At 45.3% G+C, this 18,731-nt stretch overlaps 2 protein-coding genes across 31 annotated transcripts in view; one reads left to right on the top strand and one right to left on the bottom strand.

The window, feature by feature from the left end:
• The window catches only part of DRC11 (dynein regulatory complex subunit 11), a 107,657-nt gene extending 94,802 nt beyond the window's left edge, over positions 1–12,855 (top strand). For both annotated transcript variants that reach the window (XM_023930581.2, XM_086898772.1), the window contains exons 16-19: positions 3,032–3,118; positions 5,317–5,494; positions 8,158–8,396; positions 12,552–12,855. In XM_023930581.2, the coding sequence (XP_023786349.1) occupies positions 3,032–3,118; positions 5,317–5,494; positions 8,158–8,396; positions 12,552–12,653 (606 nt within the window). In that variant the 3' untranslated portion in view covers positions 12,654–12,855. The remainder of the gene's footprint in view (positions 1–3,031; positions 3,119–5,316; positions 5,495–8,157; positions 8,397–12,551) is intronic.
• LOC111931853 (uncharacterized) overlaps positions 1–18,731 on the bottom strand; it is a 38,275-nt gene that overhangs the window by 18,408 nt on the left and 1,136 nt on the right. For 12 of the 29 annotated variants that reach the window (XR_015289580.1, XR_015289593.1, XR_015289584.1 and 9 more), the window contains exon 2: positions 17,944–18,261. Coding sequence is in view for 3 of the 29 variants with exons in the window: in XM_086898789.1 (XP_086754915.1) it covers positions 17,944–18,100 (157 nt within the window). In the remaining 26 variants the exon portion in view is untranslated. Of the gene's footprint in view, positions 1–15; positions 132–2,042; positions 2,194–3,842; positions 3,955–4,020; positions 4,163–5,120; positions 5,191–17,943; positions 18,262–18,731 lie in introns of those variants that run through there. The other 17 variants (XR_015289599.1, XR_015289588.1, XR_015289590.1 and 14 more) reach the window with 5 other exon arrangements.

Genomic DNA, 18,731 nt, shown 5'->3' with positions numbered 1-18,731 from the left:
CACGGGAATATTTACCTGCTCCCACTGATAAGGTCTAATCCCAGGTTTCAGTGCAGCATTTCTGGGTGTATAAAATGCAGAGCACTAAGCAGTTTGCAGCAATAACTTGAGCTTCCAAAAAAATCTTGGGCCTTTAAAAAAAAAAAGAAAATTCCATCAAACCCTTCGAGTTTGGAGGAGCCTTGTGCAACATGTGCTGGGCAAGAATCACATTTCTGCATTTTCAAGTGTAACAATTTAACTGCTAAACTCTGGCTCCCAGGTTTGAGAAGTTGAACCCAAGGCTCTCAAAAGTGCTGTTTGATCTTTGATGACTGTTGACAGCAGGATGAGAGGGGTTTTTATTTTATTTTTTTTTCCCCCATAATGATTTTCCCAAAGAGCAAATCTCAGTGTGGTATTAGAAGGGTTAAGGGGCCATCTGCTGGCAGCTCCAACAAATTGTGGAATTGCAGCAAAGCTAATAAAATTTCAATTACAAATTAATTATGTACAGTGCATTTAATTATCCACGGATTCAAACTGTCCATGGATAATTCAAATGGAGCACTTTCATGGGGGGATATACAGATCTACAGATCTGCCAACAATTTAAATTAATTCCAATGGATTCTGGGTGTCTGATATGGATTTACAAGAAGAAACAGCCTGCCCAAACACAGTGTGTTGAATTGAATTGTATTAATGTCTATTAACACCTGAAAAATCATGGAATGGTTTGGGTTGGAAGGGATCTTAAAGCTCATCCAGTGTGCCATGGGCAGAGACACCTTCCATTATCCCAGATTGCTCCAAGCCCCATCCAACCTGGCCTTGGACACTTCCAGGGATGTCACATCCACAGCTTTTCTGGGAAAAAAAATACATGCAGGTCATTCTCCACATTCAGCTCTTTGCCTCAAAACAGAATTAGGAAGGAAATTCTCTCTTTAAGAGCCAAAACTGAGGTTATATATTGATATTTCTACTTAGTGAGGAAATAAAAGGGGCAAAGAAAATGAAAGGTGTGACAACAGTAAGCGCTCTCCTGTGAGAGTTAAAATGAAGGTATAATCTGATTTCAGCCTTCAGGCTGCGTTTGAGGGGGCTGCTCACCACAGAAACCATCTCCAAACCAAACAAGGAATATCTGCAGCTCCCAGCCTGTGGTGACCCCACCAAAAGGACAAGACACCAGCAGTGTTCAACCTTTGCCAACAGCTTTTGTAGCCCCTGTAACCTTCCCCCTACCTTTATTTCCTTGTCACTCCCACTGCAGCCTCAGGCACTGAACAGGCTCCCCAAGGACGTGATACCTTTTCTGATATGTTGTTTTTATTGTTTTTAATCTTCACTATTAACACTAAATATTTGAGTTCCTGACATCCAACAAAGGAAAAAGCTCAGGAAGGACACTGATCTGTTGGACTGAGTCCAGAGGAGGCCACCAATCTAATTAGAGGGATGGAGCACCCCTCCTACAGGGAAAGGCTGAGGCAGTTGGGATTGTTCAGCCTAGAAAAGGTTTTGGAGTCGCCTTAGAGCCCCTTCCAGTGCCTGAAAGGACTGCAAGAAAGATGGAGAGAGGCTATTCACAAAGGCCTGCAAGGACAGGATGAGGGGGAAGGGGTTTAAACTGACAGAGAATAGGTTTAGAGGCAATACTGGGAAGAAATATGTGAGGGTGGGCAGGCCCTGGCACAGAGAAGCTGTGGCTGCCCCTGGACCCCTGGACAAGTCCAAGGCCAGGTTGGACAGGGCTTGGAGCAATCTGGGACAGTGGGAGGTGTCCCTGCCCATGGCAGGGGGTGGAATGGGATGAGCTTTAAGGTCCCTTCCAGCCCAAACCATTCCAGGATTTACAATCCAACTGTTCTGGACTTGGAGGTATCACTGGACACATTCTAGGACTGAGCAGCTGCCATCCATAAAAGTGTCACACGCTGAAGGTGGTATTGCTTCCACTTCACCCCAGCAGCAGCACAGCAAACAAACTGCACATCCCTCATTTCCTGCCCTCCTTCCCCATCCCCAGCCCATCCCTCCTGCACAGACACACTCACTCTTTGAAACACGGTAAAAATCAACGGCAGTGCTGCGAGCAACGATGCTCACAACTTAATTCTTCCTGCCTGGCTGTCAATCAGACGGGAGCTTGTGATGTACACAGGCCATGGATTTTGTAAGCTGTCTTCCTGGAAGCAGCAGTTTCAACTAGGGGGAATTAAAGGGGGGAAAAGAAAAGGCAGGATAGAAGGATGCTGTGCCTCTCTCTCGTTACCGCTGACTACTCGAGCCATCACTTTTGTTGCTGAGCAAACTCTGAGAGCCACTGGAAAGTGATTAAAATTTGGCAGCAGAATGTCTAAACCTCTGGAACAGCTCAACCTCTGGCGTTTCTATAGCAATGGGGAAGAGTGCAGGATGTGGGAAAAGCCTGTAGCATTGCTGCCATCCTGCTGTGAACCAGAGGTATGGTGCCTCTGACTTTGGAGCAAGAAAATCCATTTTTGGACAATGCCCCCCCCCCCCCCCCTTTTCAAATTTCATTCTTGGGCTCACTGCAAATTAAATACTGGAATTTCAATCAGAAAATTGACAAAGTCTTTTGCTTAATGATTAGTGCCCTCCCTCTCATGCAACAGCATGACATGCCTTGCCTGTCTCCCCATCCAGAAATCCAGGGTGGGATCCCAGCCTCAGCCTAAAGCTGCTCTTGGACTATAATTTTCCACTGAACACCAAATCCAGGCTTCATTTTGCAAGATCACAACTGAATTTCTGCTGAGAAGTTAAAGATAAGCATAGCAGACAAAATGATCCAGCTTGGGGTGGGCTCTTGATGCTCAGTTCCTAACTAGAAAGAGTTGGATTTGCCAAGGCTGCTGAGCAAATGTTATCCATGATTGCTGCACATTCCTGGGGATAAAAAATAAGCCAGGCTAATTGAGCTGCTGAAATCTGGATTCAAAAGCACAGCAACAGGCTCCCAGGTATGAAACTGCAGCTGTTTTAATCAACTCCTTGCCTTTTCTCCCCCATTTTCTCCTAGGTGGGCAAGGAACTGCAGCCTTCAGTCGTGTGGATTGGAGACACGGAAAAAATGTTTCCCAAAGGGGCACCGAAGGGAGAAGAAGAGGTGAATTCTTCTTTATTTCAGTGCAGATAATTTCTCCTGTTGCACTAGAGCCCACACAAAGGAACAAGTGTATTCCTTAGCTTAGCACATACCTCTATGACCAGACCTGCCAAAGCTTGCTTGATAATAGCTTGTCTCGCTAACTTTTTTTTTTTTTAAGCTTTTAAGATAGTCTTGTGACTTCTTAAGAGCCCCCAAGAGGTCACATTTCTCTCTTCCACCTATCCTTGCTTTATTTAAAAATAGTCCAGTCACTGCTCATCAGTGCACTGGAAAGTAAAAGGGAATAATAGAGAATTTCAAAATATGAGGCAAGGAGCTAAAAGTTGAGATGAGCTTAAATTGTTCAGCTCTATTAATTTGAGAAATTGGATGGAGCCAAAGTGAACAATAAAGTAACAAGGATAAATTTCCACTGCAAAAACAAAGAGCCTGTGTTGAATAGTTACAATTACAGATTATTTTCTTTGGGCTCCCAGGAGTCCTAATGCCACTGCTTCCATTTCTTCCTCTCCTGTGTGGCTTCCCCATTGGAAAGAAAATTAAAAGACTGCCCCACAGTCACAGCAACAACACCACAGCAGGGAGCAATTTGCCCCAGTTCCTGTTGCCTGCAAAATATTTTGCTTTTAGAGCTTTATGTGAAAAATTAAACCTTTTTTTTTTAGAGTGTCTGTGGGGTGACAAGCCTGTATTTTGGAAAGGCAACTCAAGGCAGCCCAACCTTGGCTGGAGCTGTTCCTTCTGCCAGGGCTGGGTGAGGTGATGGGTGTGCAGTGGTCGATGCCCTTAGTGGTCCCCACAGTGAGAAGGAACTTTTCTCTTGGGTTCAAACCCTGGAAGAAAGTGCAGATGGGGATTAAAATTACGATTAGAGGCCAAAACCAGCCTGGATTACTCACGATCCTTGCTTGCTTAGCCATCACTGTGGGAAAATTTCTTGTCCTGCCCACTTCAGAGTCCCTTGGTGGGAGCCTATTGGCTCCAGGCTTGGAATCCCACACATCCCAAACTGTTCACAGCACATCCAACGTTTAGAGGGACCTGGAGGGACAGGCAGAGGTCAGGGGAAGTCTCTTAGGAGTGCTGGAATTTTGGAGAATCATGGAATGGTCAGGGTTGAAAGAGGCCTTAAAGGTCATCTTGTTCCACCTCCTGCCATGGGGCCGGGACATCTTCCACTAGATCAGGCTACTCCAAGCCCCAGCCTAAAAGATGAGCTAAGCTCAGCCTTCAGAAGCCAAAGTATCAGTCATGGTGCTCATCCCCAGGTGACACTACTGCCACCAGGAGTAAAACCATGAGCTGGCTCACCCTGGCCAGCCCCAAAGGGGACCCTCAGCCCCGGGGCTGAGACATGCTCAACTCATTATCTTGATTAAGCAATTGGCACACTTGGGAAAATGCATAGCATGACTATGAGAAGAAAAGGAATGATCCACCAGATGTATTGTGCTAAGACAAGCTTATTTAGGGGGAAAAAAAAGGTGCTACTCTACCCCAAAACTTGTGGGAAAGCTTATTGATTAGCAGTAATGACACCACAACAACCTGATGAGGCTTCTCCAGCCAATATTCACTTGAACATTATCAAATATAACCCTCCAATAAAAGGTTTTGCTCAATACTCATCTGTAAATATGTGTTACAAAGTCAAGCAGTAAATTATTGCAAAGAAATGAACCTCGAGCTCCCAGAACCTTTGTTCTCAGAGCTTCAGCAAGTTACAAAATACAGCAATAAACAGGGAGTGTATTTTTCACACTTAGAAGTCAGAAAATCATAACCTCCAAGAGCTGGGAAGATTCCCAGCTGGGTTACAATTTTCTACCTGTCGAGGTTCATCAGGTGTGCAGGTCCCTGCAATATTTCTCCTTGAGCTGAAAATAAGGATTTCCTTCTTTGAATTAGTTGTTTCCTTCCTGCCTTTCAATAACCAGACCAGTAAATTCAGTAGTGAAAGGAGCTGGCACAAAAACAGAAGCAGAAATCAAGTGCTTACCTGAATTTGAGGAAGCAGTATCTTCCTACTTGTGTTACCTCATCTGCTCATACCAAATACAACCAGACCACTAAAAAAAAAAAACAACAAAAACCCCAAATCCTGTTGCAGGCAGCAGGTCCAGCTCCAGCTCATTAACTCTGAGCTGTCAGCATCCTTAACAACTCTTTCCTTGTCGTGTTCCCACGTGCTGCAGGTGAGCGCCAAACGCCTGGCAAAGTTCCTGCCCCAGTTCCTGAGGGCTCTGAAGCCAAACCACAGGGTGCTGCTCGTGGGGACCACCAGCAAACCCTACAGTGCCAATATGGGACCTTTCTTCAAAGTTTACCAGAAAATCATTCTCCTTCCGAAGCCTGACTACCTGACAAGATTTGGCAAGTATTTCAGGTCGTTCTCGTTATCCCAGTGTTTCAAATTCCTGCTCGTTAGCTGCTTATCCTCAGAACTGCCCTTCAGCTCAAGCCATGCCCCTGGTGTATCTCAAATCCTCCAAATTTTGCTTAAATCAATACAGGCTACTCCAAAGGCCAAATAATAAAAGTGGAAGTTGGGATGTTTAAAGTTTAAAATACTCTTCACCATCAATTCACATTTTTCCATGAGTTTAGTGTGCACCAAGCTCAGCCTGAGCTGATTTCTCCTCCATGTATGAAACACAAAATCCTATTTCAACACACATTTTCTATTTTAAGCTTTTATTTTTAACACAGGTATTCTGAATATCTGGTTCCAGTTTGTAGTTCTGAATTTCCAGTCTCCATATTCTCAACAACACAACTTCTCAGCCTCTCCAAAACCATGTCAGGAAGATTAAATTTTCTCTCACACAAATCCCACTTTTTGTGCTCCACAAGAGAAATTGTACAGGCATCTATGATTTTGCATGCCTGGTCTATCAAATGTTTACAGTGATAGACAGACCCTCCCAAATTCTGACAAATTCACTGAATATTCCATGTATTGAGACTCAAAGCTTGTAAGGAAAACAGGGATTTTTTTTTTTCTTAGCCATGTAAATTGGTCTAATAAAACAAACTTCCAATGATTTGGGATTTTAAGCACCCAGAAGTCTGCAATAAAGAGCAATAGAAGAAAACACTTTTGGCTCAGGAACCTTGCCACACCTTTGCTCTGTCCACAGGGTCACCTTGTAACAAAACTCTTACAAACACGTTGCGCAGTCCAGTTTCATCCTGCATCCCTCAGGGGCAGCCAAGGTACCCAGGTGATGCACATCTGGGCAAGCCCAAGACAGAGTTTGGCTGCCTAGCACATTGTAAATCTCTCCCACATTCCATAATTTTCCTGGTGGGGATGGGAATTGGTCACCAAGCAAGGGAACATGTGTTTCATGTTAGGTTACAGCTCTGAGGAATTGCTGAGAGATAAGGAGACATGAGCAAAACCTAGAGAAAGGAGGTGACAGCAGCTGAATTTAGCTGTGCTCACTTCTGGGGGTTGAACTGTCACATTCTGGGACTCTCACCACTAACTTGGAGTCCAAAAAAATGGCCAGCTCAAGAGATTTCAACTGCACACTTAAGAATGTCCAAAAAGTGGCATTTTAAAGCAGAACAAATTTGTAGCTTTAATTCTTTCACCCTGCCCCATTTCACACAGTGCCTGGCTTGTTCTTCAGCTCCAACCTTCCCTCGAGTTCTGTGGAAATAGGATCTTCACCTCCCCATCCTGTCAGTTTTCAGTGCCTGACACCCCATTTGAGAAGGAAAGAAACTCATTTTGACAGAAAAATAACGACATAACAAATACTTGTAAGGCACAATGCACAGCTACCTGTCTGCTGCAGCCCTCCCTCTGCTTACAGACCAGAGTATTCCAATCTGTGCTCAGTGGGAACAGTAAATACACAATGGAAATCATTAAACTGGAAGATTCACAATCCCATACTGATTTCTTGCCATTAATCACCCAGGCAAGGCAGTGCCTTGTGTTACACACCTGCACCAGGAGCTGCAGCACACAATATATGAGCGTGCTTGCTCTTGTGTGCATCAATTCCTCTTTTATGAATTAGTGATGCAGCCAATATTTATTGAGCACAAGTGCAATTCAAGTGGGAGACCACAATTTGCTGGAGTGAGAAATGCAGTGCAGAGCTGTCAATAGTTATGGGCTGGAGCCCGCGGTATCGACATCGCAATCCAAGGAAGAGGAAGGCAGCTTTTCCAGCAGCATCAACTTTCTCCCAACATCTTCATGCTAAATCTGAGCACACCACACTCAAAATGTCTCATTCAAGGGACTTTTTAACCTCTCATCCATAATCCTCCCAGTTTTTCCAAGTATTTCTATGTAATCCTTTAAAGCAAAGCCTGAGGAGACAACATCAAAGTTCTCCTAAATTTCTCTGAAACAGACCCTTACTTAACATAAATCAAAATATTGGTATTATTCCTATTTTCTGGAAGCAAAATCTCAGCTACTTCACAACCCCAAAGAAAACAATCATGGCACAGAGGTTCACAGCTGAAAGATACAACCAGGTTCACCTTTTAAATAACAAGTAAAACCCCAATCACAGAAAATTTGCACCTTGCAGCACATGCCTGCATAGCTGGAAGCCTTTGGGACATGGAGGCCCCCCAGCAGCCCTCAGTTCAGCAGGAATAAACTGTGAGGAGGGTCAGAGAAATAAAAACAGGCTGTTGGTAAAGGTACTTAACTCTGCACATCCAAATGGGAATGCTGGACAGCTTCTGTGTAGAAAAGTAGCATTTTTCCATTTTTACATGCCCACCTCACTTTATGTGCCCTTAACGACATGCTGAAAAGTACTGAGTGGTGGCTAAAAGTTATCAGTAAGGGTTTAAAAACACACGTGCCTAAAGGCCTCTGTGCTGCAAATCTGAAGGTCAAGGAAAGCACACACAAAAAAATTTGTAATATTGGCTTTCCCGATCGATAGCCCTTATTTTCTTGTTTCAGTTCCAAAGTAAATAATAATAAAATCTCTTTCTCCTGCTTTCCTTTAAATCCCTGCCTTGACATTGTCTCTTTTCCATGTCCTGATGCTCAGCCCTATGGAAGCACTACATCCTGCAGGCTGGTGGGGCCCTCAGCCGGCGGGTGAACCTCAACTGCCTGGCCCAGGTGTCGGATGGCTTCACCCAGGGACACGTTGTGGACGTGGTGCACACTGTGCTCACCGAGCTGAGGCTGCTGCAGATGGCCAGGAAGCCACTGAGGACTGCTGAGTTTGTCACTTCTCTGGCCAGACACGACCCAGTGTACAAAGAGGAGGAGGAAATGTTTCAGGTGACTTCCAGAGCTCTGTTGTCTTTTATCATTCCCTGCCAGGTCCAGCCACACTTGATGTAGGGCTGTGTTCACTGTGCTGGTGGCTGGGCACCTCACTATTTGAATGATGTGCTCAACACCACCAAAACCCATCTCTCCCAATCTGGGGATGTGCCAAACCAGTCCTTATTTTGGCAGCACAGCTGGCAGAGTGCTTTGGTGAACCTGTGAATCTGCTGCTGCTCATGTTGGGCAGAGTGGCTTCCACGTGCATGGATGAAACACACAGGGGCCATTAATTCCATGCATTTGTCCTTTTCCTTCCAGCAAGCCTGGATATATCACCTTGAGAAGGCAAAGCACCTGGCCATTCAATGTCCACACAGGGATCAAGACCTAAACCCTTCTCTTAAATCATTTCAAACAAGAATTTCTTGAAAAGTTTTCACTTCAGGTTTTAAAAGAAATGAGTTTCTGCCTCAAGCTCCATCCCTCTTCTCTTCCTGCCCTCAGGGCTTATAAAATCCTGAGGGCAAAACTGAGAGCACTTGAGGTGTATTTGATTCACTGGCACAGGGTGTCCAGGAAAGCTGTTGTTGCTCTGTGGAAATGTCCAAGGCCAGGTTGGAAGGGGCTTGGAGCAACCTGGGATAGTGGAACATGTCTCTGCCCATGGCAGGGGGTGGAATGGGATGAGCTCTAAGGTTCCTCCCAACCCAAACCACTCTGTGGTTCTGTGATTCTACACGTGCCTTGAATATCCACGGATCATCTCCAAGCCTGAGAAATGCTACAAAATCCTTGGCCACTGGGCAGAGAGCCCTGCTGTGCCCCAGGGAGCTGCAGGCAGCCCACACCAGGGGCTCCAAATGAGGTGAGACCTGGGTACTGCTCCAGGAGACCCCAAAAGAGCTTTCTGCATCCCATACACCCAGCAATTTCTGCTGCTTACAAACCCCCCACTCCTCCTGGCTGAGAGGTTTCCTTGTCTTGCTCTTTGAGTCCCCCAGCACCTCCCACCACAAACAGGATGCTGATTCTCACAACTTTCTCCAGGGCTTCTTCCTTCCACTACTGACCTAATGGAAGTGGATATTTCTCCCAGCCCTGCTGAGTACTTCCCCATTTCCATTTGGCTCGCTCAACACAGGCAGCATTTGCAATATTTGGCAAATTACTCTTTTTTTTTCTTATTTTTACCTCATGCTTCTTCACTAAACCAATATCTCTCCTCAGGGAAAGGCTAATGGTTCAGTGTTACAGCAAAGGGAAAAGAAATACTCCATCTTTCCCAGCTCCAAGTAGTAATCCATTTGTACCCTGAAACACGAGAGGAAGTATTTAGTGGGAGTTTAACTTGAAAATAATCAAAAAATCCCAGTCACTATAAACCGTGCCTGTTTTGTGCAGCACAAAGTGCCCAGGCAGCACTTCATCTGGAACACAGCTCAAATGATCCTGTCCTCAGCATCCCATGGCAATCATCTCCTTGCATTAATTACAGCCCTTACAAAAGTATTTCCTTTTATCTGCTGGAATTTTGTTTCCCTTAAATGTCATGGAGCCTTGCTGCAGCACCTGTGATATGGCACAGGGGAAGAGGATTGTCAAAATAGCCTTGTGCATTAATTAACTCCAGTAATCCCCATCTCTCCTCACACAGAAGCCCCTCTTCCCAAGCTTCCAATCACTGCCATTTCTGGACCTTTCCCCTTGCTTTGCTTTGTCCCTTGTGGAAGTGGGGCAGCTAAAACACTGTGATCAAAGTGAAGATTAGCCCTGTGATGAATCTTTGATTTTTCTTCCCTGAAAGCATGAATCTCCCAGTCTGACATTTATATTCTGCCAGTGTTCCAAAATGATTATAAATAATGCAGAATTTGTGACAATGTGATTTCTCCCTTCCATTTACTCAAATTTCTGCCCCAATTACATGTCCACATTTTTTGAAATTATAAATTAGTGCACCAGGGTGGTTGTTACAAATCCTTATACAGAAATGATTTCTGGAGAGGCAAAGCCAGCTAACCCCACCAGTTCTGCCTGGTAGTAACTGGACAAAAATCCTGGAATGGTTTGTATTGGAAGAGACCTTAAATCTTACCTTGTTCCACTCCATTCCATGGGCAGGGACACCTTCCACTAGACCAGGTTGCTCCAAACCCCATCCAGCCTGGCCTTGAGCATTTCCAGGGATGTGGCACCCACAGAAACAACAAATGTCCAAAGCCTGTGGACATCATTCCTCCAAAAACCAATATTTTAAACAAAAACAAATATTTTAACTCTGATGAGTCACTGCTGCCAGTAACTTCCATCTCCAGTTCAGATGCTGGTGATAAAATTTTATTGTATAATTATTTATTATGGATTTTATTTTAGCTGTGTCTGAGGAGCTGACTTCACTCATCTATGGAACAGTTACACCAGTTAGAGACAAAAAGTTACTGTTGTGCACTGGAATATTTGCACAAAGAACTGGGAAGAGAACAGAAAGAAACATCCCAAGTCTCTTGGCTTCTCCTGCCAAATGCCTCCGAGTCCTTTGCCAGACCCAGAGCTGGCAGGGAGATGCTCACCCCACCAAAGAGCCCTCTCCACCCCACCAAGCTCACAAAAAGCTCTTGGCAAGGTTTTCCTACTCTTTCCACCTCCTATTTAAGGTCTAGAGGGTGTTAGAGCCAGGACACAAAACTGAGGGGAAAATAAAATGCCTGTGGCCTGGTGGAGTCTCATCCAGGGCCAGAGACATCACTGGGTTCTCCTGGCCAAGGAAGGCAATTCCTGCTGGAGCTCAAACTCACAATCACCCTCATCCCTCTCATAGGAAGAGCCAGAAGCAGCAACACATCCCAGCTCTGTTATTCTCCCCAAACCAGGAATAGTTTGGCCTAGGACTAAGGCAGCAAAATTCAACTTCACTGAGAGCCACAGGGTTCCTGTCCACCACCACTCACACCCTGCCTAGATGTGGGCACACAGGAGGCTGGAGGATGTTTTTACCAGTCAGAACAGGGTTTTTGGTGGGGAGGTGCTCTGCTAATTCAGATGATTAAAGCAGAACTGCAGTGTCCATTTGATCCCTGTCAGCCACCTGCTGACAGTGTTTATCTGCAGGGTGCCTGTCATCATCAGCCCTTCCTGAGGCCCAAAAGAAGCTCTTGAGAAGATGATACCAAGAAGGATCCAGGGTCAGGAGAGGAGATGTTGAGTTTTCCTTCCCTATATTCTTCCAATACCTCTTCTCCCAGCTTCTCTTCCTGTAACACACACTGGGCAACCGGACAAGGCAAATTCTCCAGGGATGCCTTAAGAAGCTGGAGGTGGAAGCAGGATTTGGGATGGATCAGATGGAAAAGGCCAACTATGCAGGATCCCATTTTGAGAGGGAGGTTGGAGATGACATAGGCAGAGGAGGCAGAGATGTGGCATTGAATAGCAGCCCATGGTGAAAAAGGGAGGCATTTTATCAATCATGATCAATGCCTGGCAGAATTTGAATCTGTGGTTTAGGCAGGACTTTGTTGAGAAAGGTTCTTGTACATACAGGGAAGGAGTAATTCCTACCCAGTGCTGACTCTAAAGCCTCCCCTTCTCCTTCACTTCACATTATTCTCACACAGCCCAGGAGCTGGGCAAGTCTGCAGAGCAACTCCACCAGAATCATTCACAAGTCACAGCCTGTGAACAGGCATCTGAAAGCAATAAACAGGTTCTTAATGTTCGGGGTTTGTTTTGCTTCCTAAGCTCCCTCATCGAAATCAAAGCTGTCTGCATCGATTTGCAGAGGCACGAAAAGGGGATGATTTGTCTGTTGCCAAGTCTGGAGCAGAGGGAGCTCTGACAAGAGCTATATTCTCTGGAAATAGGGTTGATCATGGAATTTAACATTTCCATAACTATAGCAACACAAATGGCCCAGCTAAGTATTGCTGTTAACGAGACTCAGCTCGATCAATTGCTGCACTTCTTGGTATAAAAACGTTCTCAAGAGATCTGAGAGTTTCATTTTGGCTTCTCCACCAGCCAGCCTGGATTTAAAGAGTTTTGGTTTTTTTAAAGAATGCTCTGTAATAGTAGTAAAAGGTTTAAGTGGTTTGTCTTGCCTTGGGATTTTTGGGTTTTTTTTTTTTAAATTTTATTAAAACATACAAATGCTTTTTAATTCTCCAGGCCTGGTATGCCAAGACACCGATTGGGAAAGCATGGAGTGCAGCACAGGAAGCAAAGGAAGAAGAAAAAGAAAAAGGAAAGAAAGGAAAAGGGAAAAAGTAACTTCCTCGAGGATTTTTCACCTGTCCCTACCCAGTTCACAACTTTGCTTCACTGGGAAGGCATGGCAGATTAATGCTCCTCAAGTTATAGATATTCCAGGGAAGAGAATTCTTCTCCAAATTAATTTTTAAAAGTTTAAAAAAAAAAATTAGATGAGATGTAACATGTAGCTCTCAGAGGATAAAGAGTTAATGACCACTGACTTGCTCTAGCATTATTTATTCTAAGAGATTTTAGGGGGCAGAAGGGTTCATTACTCAGGCCTGTAACATGCCATCAACTTTTAGGCTATACTCATTTATTTCAGCAAGTAACTCTCCTTAAAAATTGATGTCAGTTTAATGTCTTTCATTACTTTAATATCCTATATGCTTTATAAAACTAACTGCTTTATGTATCTGTGGGTCTAAAGCATTACAGTCCTCAATAAAACTATTACAGCTATAAAGACTGCTTTTTAATTGGGATGGATTAGGAGGCACTTTGTGCAATCCACCACAAGTTGAATATTTACACAGCTGCAGGAGAAATTGCACTTGCACCTTTTGAGGCCTTAACATGCACAAATTCATACATGTGGGTGTCAGCAGAAAAAAGCAAAGCAGCTATGTGCTAATTCGAGTGGATGTCCACCAAAATCTGTCTTTAATCTATTTTGCTGTAGAAAAGAATGCCTAATTAGCTTGTTTGCACAAACTGCAATGTGTTTGTTGCTTAATGCACCTTGTTTATTTACAAATCAGCAATTTTGAGGGCAAAGGATTTATAAGGAGTGCTTAGAACACTGTAAAGCTTTGGGCCATCCTACACTGATGGAGCCAGCACCACCTTCATGTCAGGAACAGGATCATATTCACCATATTCATTTGTATAAATGAGAGCCACAAACACCTGTTTTCCCCTCTGATCACAGAATTCCTGTGTGGACTTGACAACAGATAACTGGAAATACATGGCCCACCATCCCCAGGGAGTTGAGGAACCTCTCTGTGTCTGTATCCCCTGGGAAGGGGATGGTATTGTGCCACTCCTGCTCCTAAAAAGAAATCAAATGGGAATAGGCACTTCTGGGAACAGGAATGCCTGAGAAAATAGGCCTGGGAAGATTCCTGGGTGTAACTAACTGCACAGAAAATTATTCAAGCAATTGTAGCACTGTGCACAGTGGAGGGAATGGGATGGGTCTGGTTAATAAAGGGAATTTTCTCCCTGTAGGCTATCCCAGCACATAGGCTAGAGCCACCCCAGTCTGGGATTTTTGTGGTCTTTTCTAGCTATGTTTTACTGCCTGGTACAGGGCTCCCCATAATTTCACCCTTCCAACGTCAAGGCTGCACCTCCAGCCCTGCCAAAGAGATCCAAGCAGTAAGAGAGGAAATTCTTGTTACATCTCCCCTGTGCAACCCCTCAGGACATTCCTGATGGACACCAGCCCTTCCCCCAGCAGTAATCCAGCTGCTGGAATCTCCACACAAGAGAACCCAAGAGCTGCCAGCGCCTGGGTTCAATCCATTGCTACAAATGTTACTTTTCCATCCCTTTTTCTCTGGAGCAGGCTCCCCAAACTCAGCAGCATGCCCCAGTTTTATCAAATAAGGTACTTCTAACTTCATCCTAGGGGAGAAAAGCCAGGCTCTCCAAAGAGGTGACAGGGTTTGTGTCTAAAAACCCCTCATCTCTGCTCTCATCCACAAGGAAACTAATTTGGATAATTCTGCCCTCAATCTTGCTGACAGCGGAACCCTCCTCTCCACACCAGGTTTGACAGCACGGCGTGATGTGATGAAAGGACCACATTTCGGGAGGATGTAAGCAAGCCCATTAACTCATATTTCAGCAGCTTCACTGCAATCTCAATAGCAAAGTAAGAGCAGCTGACTGGCAACATCCATCTCCAGGGCACAGCGCCGACCCCGTGCAGGGGGGATGCTGAACTTCCACAAACCTGCAGGTTTTCCCCAGTATTCACCAGTTCACAGGGGAAAAAACCACCAGGGAATTTATCCTTTAGGTGTAGCTTGCACTGGGGGATGCTTGCATTTATTTCTTTCTGTGAGGCTCTAGAAGCCACAGCTGGTTTAGCTACAAACATCTCAGTGGGTGCAGGAGGTGACAGAGCGGTGGTGGAGCGTCCCAGGCCAGGTTGGAAGGTGTCCCTGCCCATGGCACAGGGTGGAACTGGTGAGATTTAGGGTCCCTTCAACCCAAACCACCCCTTAAAGGAGAAAACCTCTGCCCTGTGGGGCTGCTGAGCCTTTGCTCTCCTCAGCTTCTTGTGGGGACAGAATGAGGAGCAATTCTAATGCTGTTTATAATTATTATTATTATTAAAGAGAGTGCAGCTGTTTGAAAAATGAATGAAGCAGCTGCATCAAGCAGAGACAACACACAGAGTAATTTCAGTGTCAGTGGCTGAATTATTCAATGAAGTGGCCCTGGCTGGATCCCCAATATCCTTCCTGCTGGGAGACTCTCACAGGAACACCTCTAGAAATGCTCCTCCAACACCTCCACCCAGACATCTTCCATGGAAAGAAGGTTGTGGCTTTGTTAAGCCCAGCTCAGCTGCACTCTGCTTTCCAGCCACAGCATTCCCACAGTCTGATGGAGGAGGAAAATCCTGCCTCCTCCAGCCAGCCAAAGGTGAGCTTTGAGGGACAGCAAAGACAGGGGCCACAGCTCTGCCTCCTGCTCTGGAGGTGGCAGGCAATCCAGCAGCAGCAGCAGCAAAGTTGAAAGAAGAAGCTGTCATGCTCATTTATATATGTAAGTGATCTAGAGAATTATCAGCTAAATTATTTAAATGTCCCATTACTATTAAATTACTGGGCATTCATTGTAAGAACAGTCATAATACAGTAACTAATTTGGTATTAATGTGAATGTCAGCGTTTCATTGCAGTTATTTTGTACTTCATCATCAGATAATTTACCAATAAATTAATTGGCTTAATTGCTTCCTGCAAACCCATGAGAACCACATATGACACGACTTTTGTAAAAGTCTTCATTCTCACTCCCCCATCCTCCAGTTTAAACCACACCAAGCAGGAACCCCTCTTTGGAACACCTGGAAGGGGGAGCAGAAGAAATAAACCCTTGGCATCTCCCTGCCCTGTGGGTTTTAATGTGTTTTAAACACAGCACCCAAGGCCACGCTTGGGAACAGGACACAGGAAACAGCTTCCCACAGCCAGAGGATAGGGATAGATGGGATATTGGGAAGGAATTATTTCCTGTGAGGGTGGGGAGGCCCTGGAGTTCCTAGAGAAGCTGTGGCTCTCCCTGGACCCCTGGAAGTGTTGCAGGCTGGGCTGGATGGGGCTTGGAGCAGCCTGGGATAGTGGAAGGTGTCCCTGCCCATGGCATGGGGTGGGAAATTGATGAGTATGTGCTGTTCTGCCTCCTCACCAGTACCAGTCCAGAAACTGGGACTACTGGGATTGCCCCTGCCTGCCTGAAAACCGACTGCTCCAGCACTGGCGTTTTTATCAGCAGCACAAAAACTCTCTGGCAACCACTGCGAGTCTCCCAGAGCTCCCACCCTCCTTTCCCCAAGAGCTCACAAAAAGTTTTCTGCTGTTTTCTTCTCCAGGAGATGAGGGGGGAAACTCCATCGAGAGCACAGTGGGGAAGGACAGCTCTTTCCTCCTGTTCCAGGCTTTAAATGTTTTTAACTAAGTGAGCAGAGCTCTTCTGCAGAGTGCAGCAGGCTCAGTGCTCCTGCACCACCAGGGAGGGATCAAAGTGACTGCAAAACGCTAAATCTTTATCGATGCTCATTTTCCCTGCTCCTGTGCAGTCTGCAGCACGCCAGGCAGGCACAGGGACCAGCTCCAGGTGGGAACAACCCCAGGGAATACACCACACCCTCCCTGAGACGAGTCCCAAGCGCACAGCACCTGTGGTAGTCCGTTATTGAAGTTGCCATCAGAATTAAAACACAAGCCGACGTTTCTCAGCAAAACCCCCCAAATCCGGTAACACAAAGTGAAGCTGACTGTTCTATTAACTCCCATCCTGCATCAGCAATTTTCTAAAGTGTGGAAACATTATAATTGACTTTTCTGCTAGTAGCAAAATGTCATTTTTCCTTAATACTCCCCAAGTCAGTAACGCATTTCAAAAGCCTCCGATGCCACTACCACAACAGGACTCACAAATTAGCACATTTTTAGCTTTTCATTAAACACAATGCCAAAAAAAAAAAAAAATAAAAAAAAGGAAAAAGGGAAAAAGTCTTCTCGTATTAGGGTTTCTCTCCTCATTATTGAAAGTACTGCGACTTTGGAACTTCTGGCAGCAAATTATAATGCACTCAGCCTGGGGCCATTGTAAATCAGGGCTTCAAAAAAGGTGTCATGTAGTCGGGCCCTCTTCAAGCACTGAAAATATCGGAGTCTATTTGAAAACGCCTTCTGTAGTCTCTCACTAGCCTTGCAAATCAGCACAGCTACTGGGTAGAGCTGCCTTTTATTTTTTTTTTTTGCCTCGTGGCATCAAGCCATTTCTATTCCGACCAGAAAAAGAGGATTATTTCGTGCTGGGATTTCAAATAAAAAATAAAATAAAATAAAAAAAACCTACACCTAAGATAACAAGCTGCATAAAATCCCCAAATCATTCGGGGCTCTTGTTAGGGTTTGGGCAGTGCCTGTGGGGCTGTTACAGCCCTGGGCTGAAATCCCTTTTCTTGGCACAGCAGGGAAAACCCTGGGGGATGTGCCAGGACAGGGGGAACCACATCCCACCCCAAACCCCCCCAAACCAGGTGCCAACTCTGGGGCAGGGCACTGCCAGGCTCTGCACCCACCTGCCCTAAAACCAAAGGATGGAAATGTCAACGCCACATGACGTCCAACTTTTCCCAATCCTCTGGAAATTTACTTATCCCATCCCTAACTTCCTCTCCAAACAAAACCACTCAGCGTCCCACAGCTCAGACCCACCTCTTGTTACAAGTCTTGATGTTTTAAGTTGCTCAAATTAGCAAGAAAAGCATCATTAAATGCAGACAAAAGCAAAGGTAGAGAGAAGTCCAAAATAAAGCTGTTCCCTTCCCAGGAGGGCACCTCCAGAGTAGCATTTCCTTTTCCAGCTTCCTCACTTTAGGTTTTACCCTGCTGCATTTTCCCAACTGGGATTGGCACCCAGGATTAATGGAAACATGGGAAGGGGCAAAGGGAACCACGGCAGCACCAGAGCACAAAATAAGCAATAAGCACCAAGGAGAGCCTTGAGAAGAGAGCCAGGTCCCACCAATGTGGAAAAACAAACTCAAGGAACTCACCTTCATGTTCTGGAAGGGCCACAGCTTCTGCATAGATAGAGCTGTTCTGTGGCTGGCAGGAAGGAAAAGGATTTCCAGTGCAGCTTTGGCCACCAGAAAACCAACCAAAACCAAGGAATTCTGCATCCAAGGCTTTTATCCGCTCAGTGGGACACATGCAAATGGGAAAGCCAAATCACTTGCTGGCCCTCACAGCATGGCAAGGACACAGCATTATTTGTGGGATTCTGTGGAGTGAGAAGCCACCGTGTCTGCCCACCAGCAAAGGGGGATTTTGGCTTTCTGAGTAAAAATAACTCGAGTTCAAACTCCGGGAATCTAAAAAAAAAAATAAAATTTAAATTTAAATAAATAAATAAATAAAGGAGGGGAAAAAGAATGGGGTGAAATGAGGAACAAAATCAATAAATACTATTTGGACAGCAAGGGAAATGATCAGACTGGACTGGGCATGGTGGGCTCTAAACCTCAGTGAAAGTTTGAGCAGATGTTAAGGCCTGAGTGCAATCCTGTCCTGTCTTCAGGAATAACTGGAGCAGGGAAAGGGCTGGGAGATCAGCAGGAGATGGGAATCATGCAAACGAGCCCTTAGCACCACTCAGCACAAAGTTTGGGAAGTTACTCCCATAATTAATTACTCACACAGCTCCATCCCAAATGGCACCACTCTGCTCCCAAAAAGCTTCTCAGGGAGGGGAGGGGGTGCTGGGCAAAGAGAAATGCTAAAAGGCATCAGGCCTGCCTGAAATGTGGGGGTTTGGTGTAATCTGGGGGTTTCCAAGCCCGGT

Source organism: Cyanistes caeruleus, chromosome 7 (genome assembly GCF_971803275.1).
Source record: "Cyanistes caeruleus chromosome 7, bCyaCae1.hap1.1, whole genome shotgun sequence".
Taxonomy (NCBI): Eukaryota; Metazoa; Chordata; class Aves; order Passeriformes; family Paridae; genus Cyanistes; species Cyanistes caeruleus.
The sequence above is the reverse complement of the archived record's forward strand: the minus strand, read 5'-3'. Positions and strand labels throughout refer to the sequence as shown.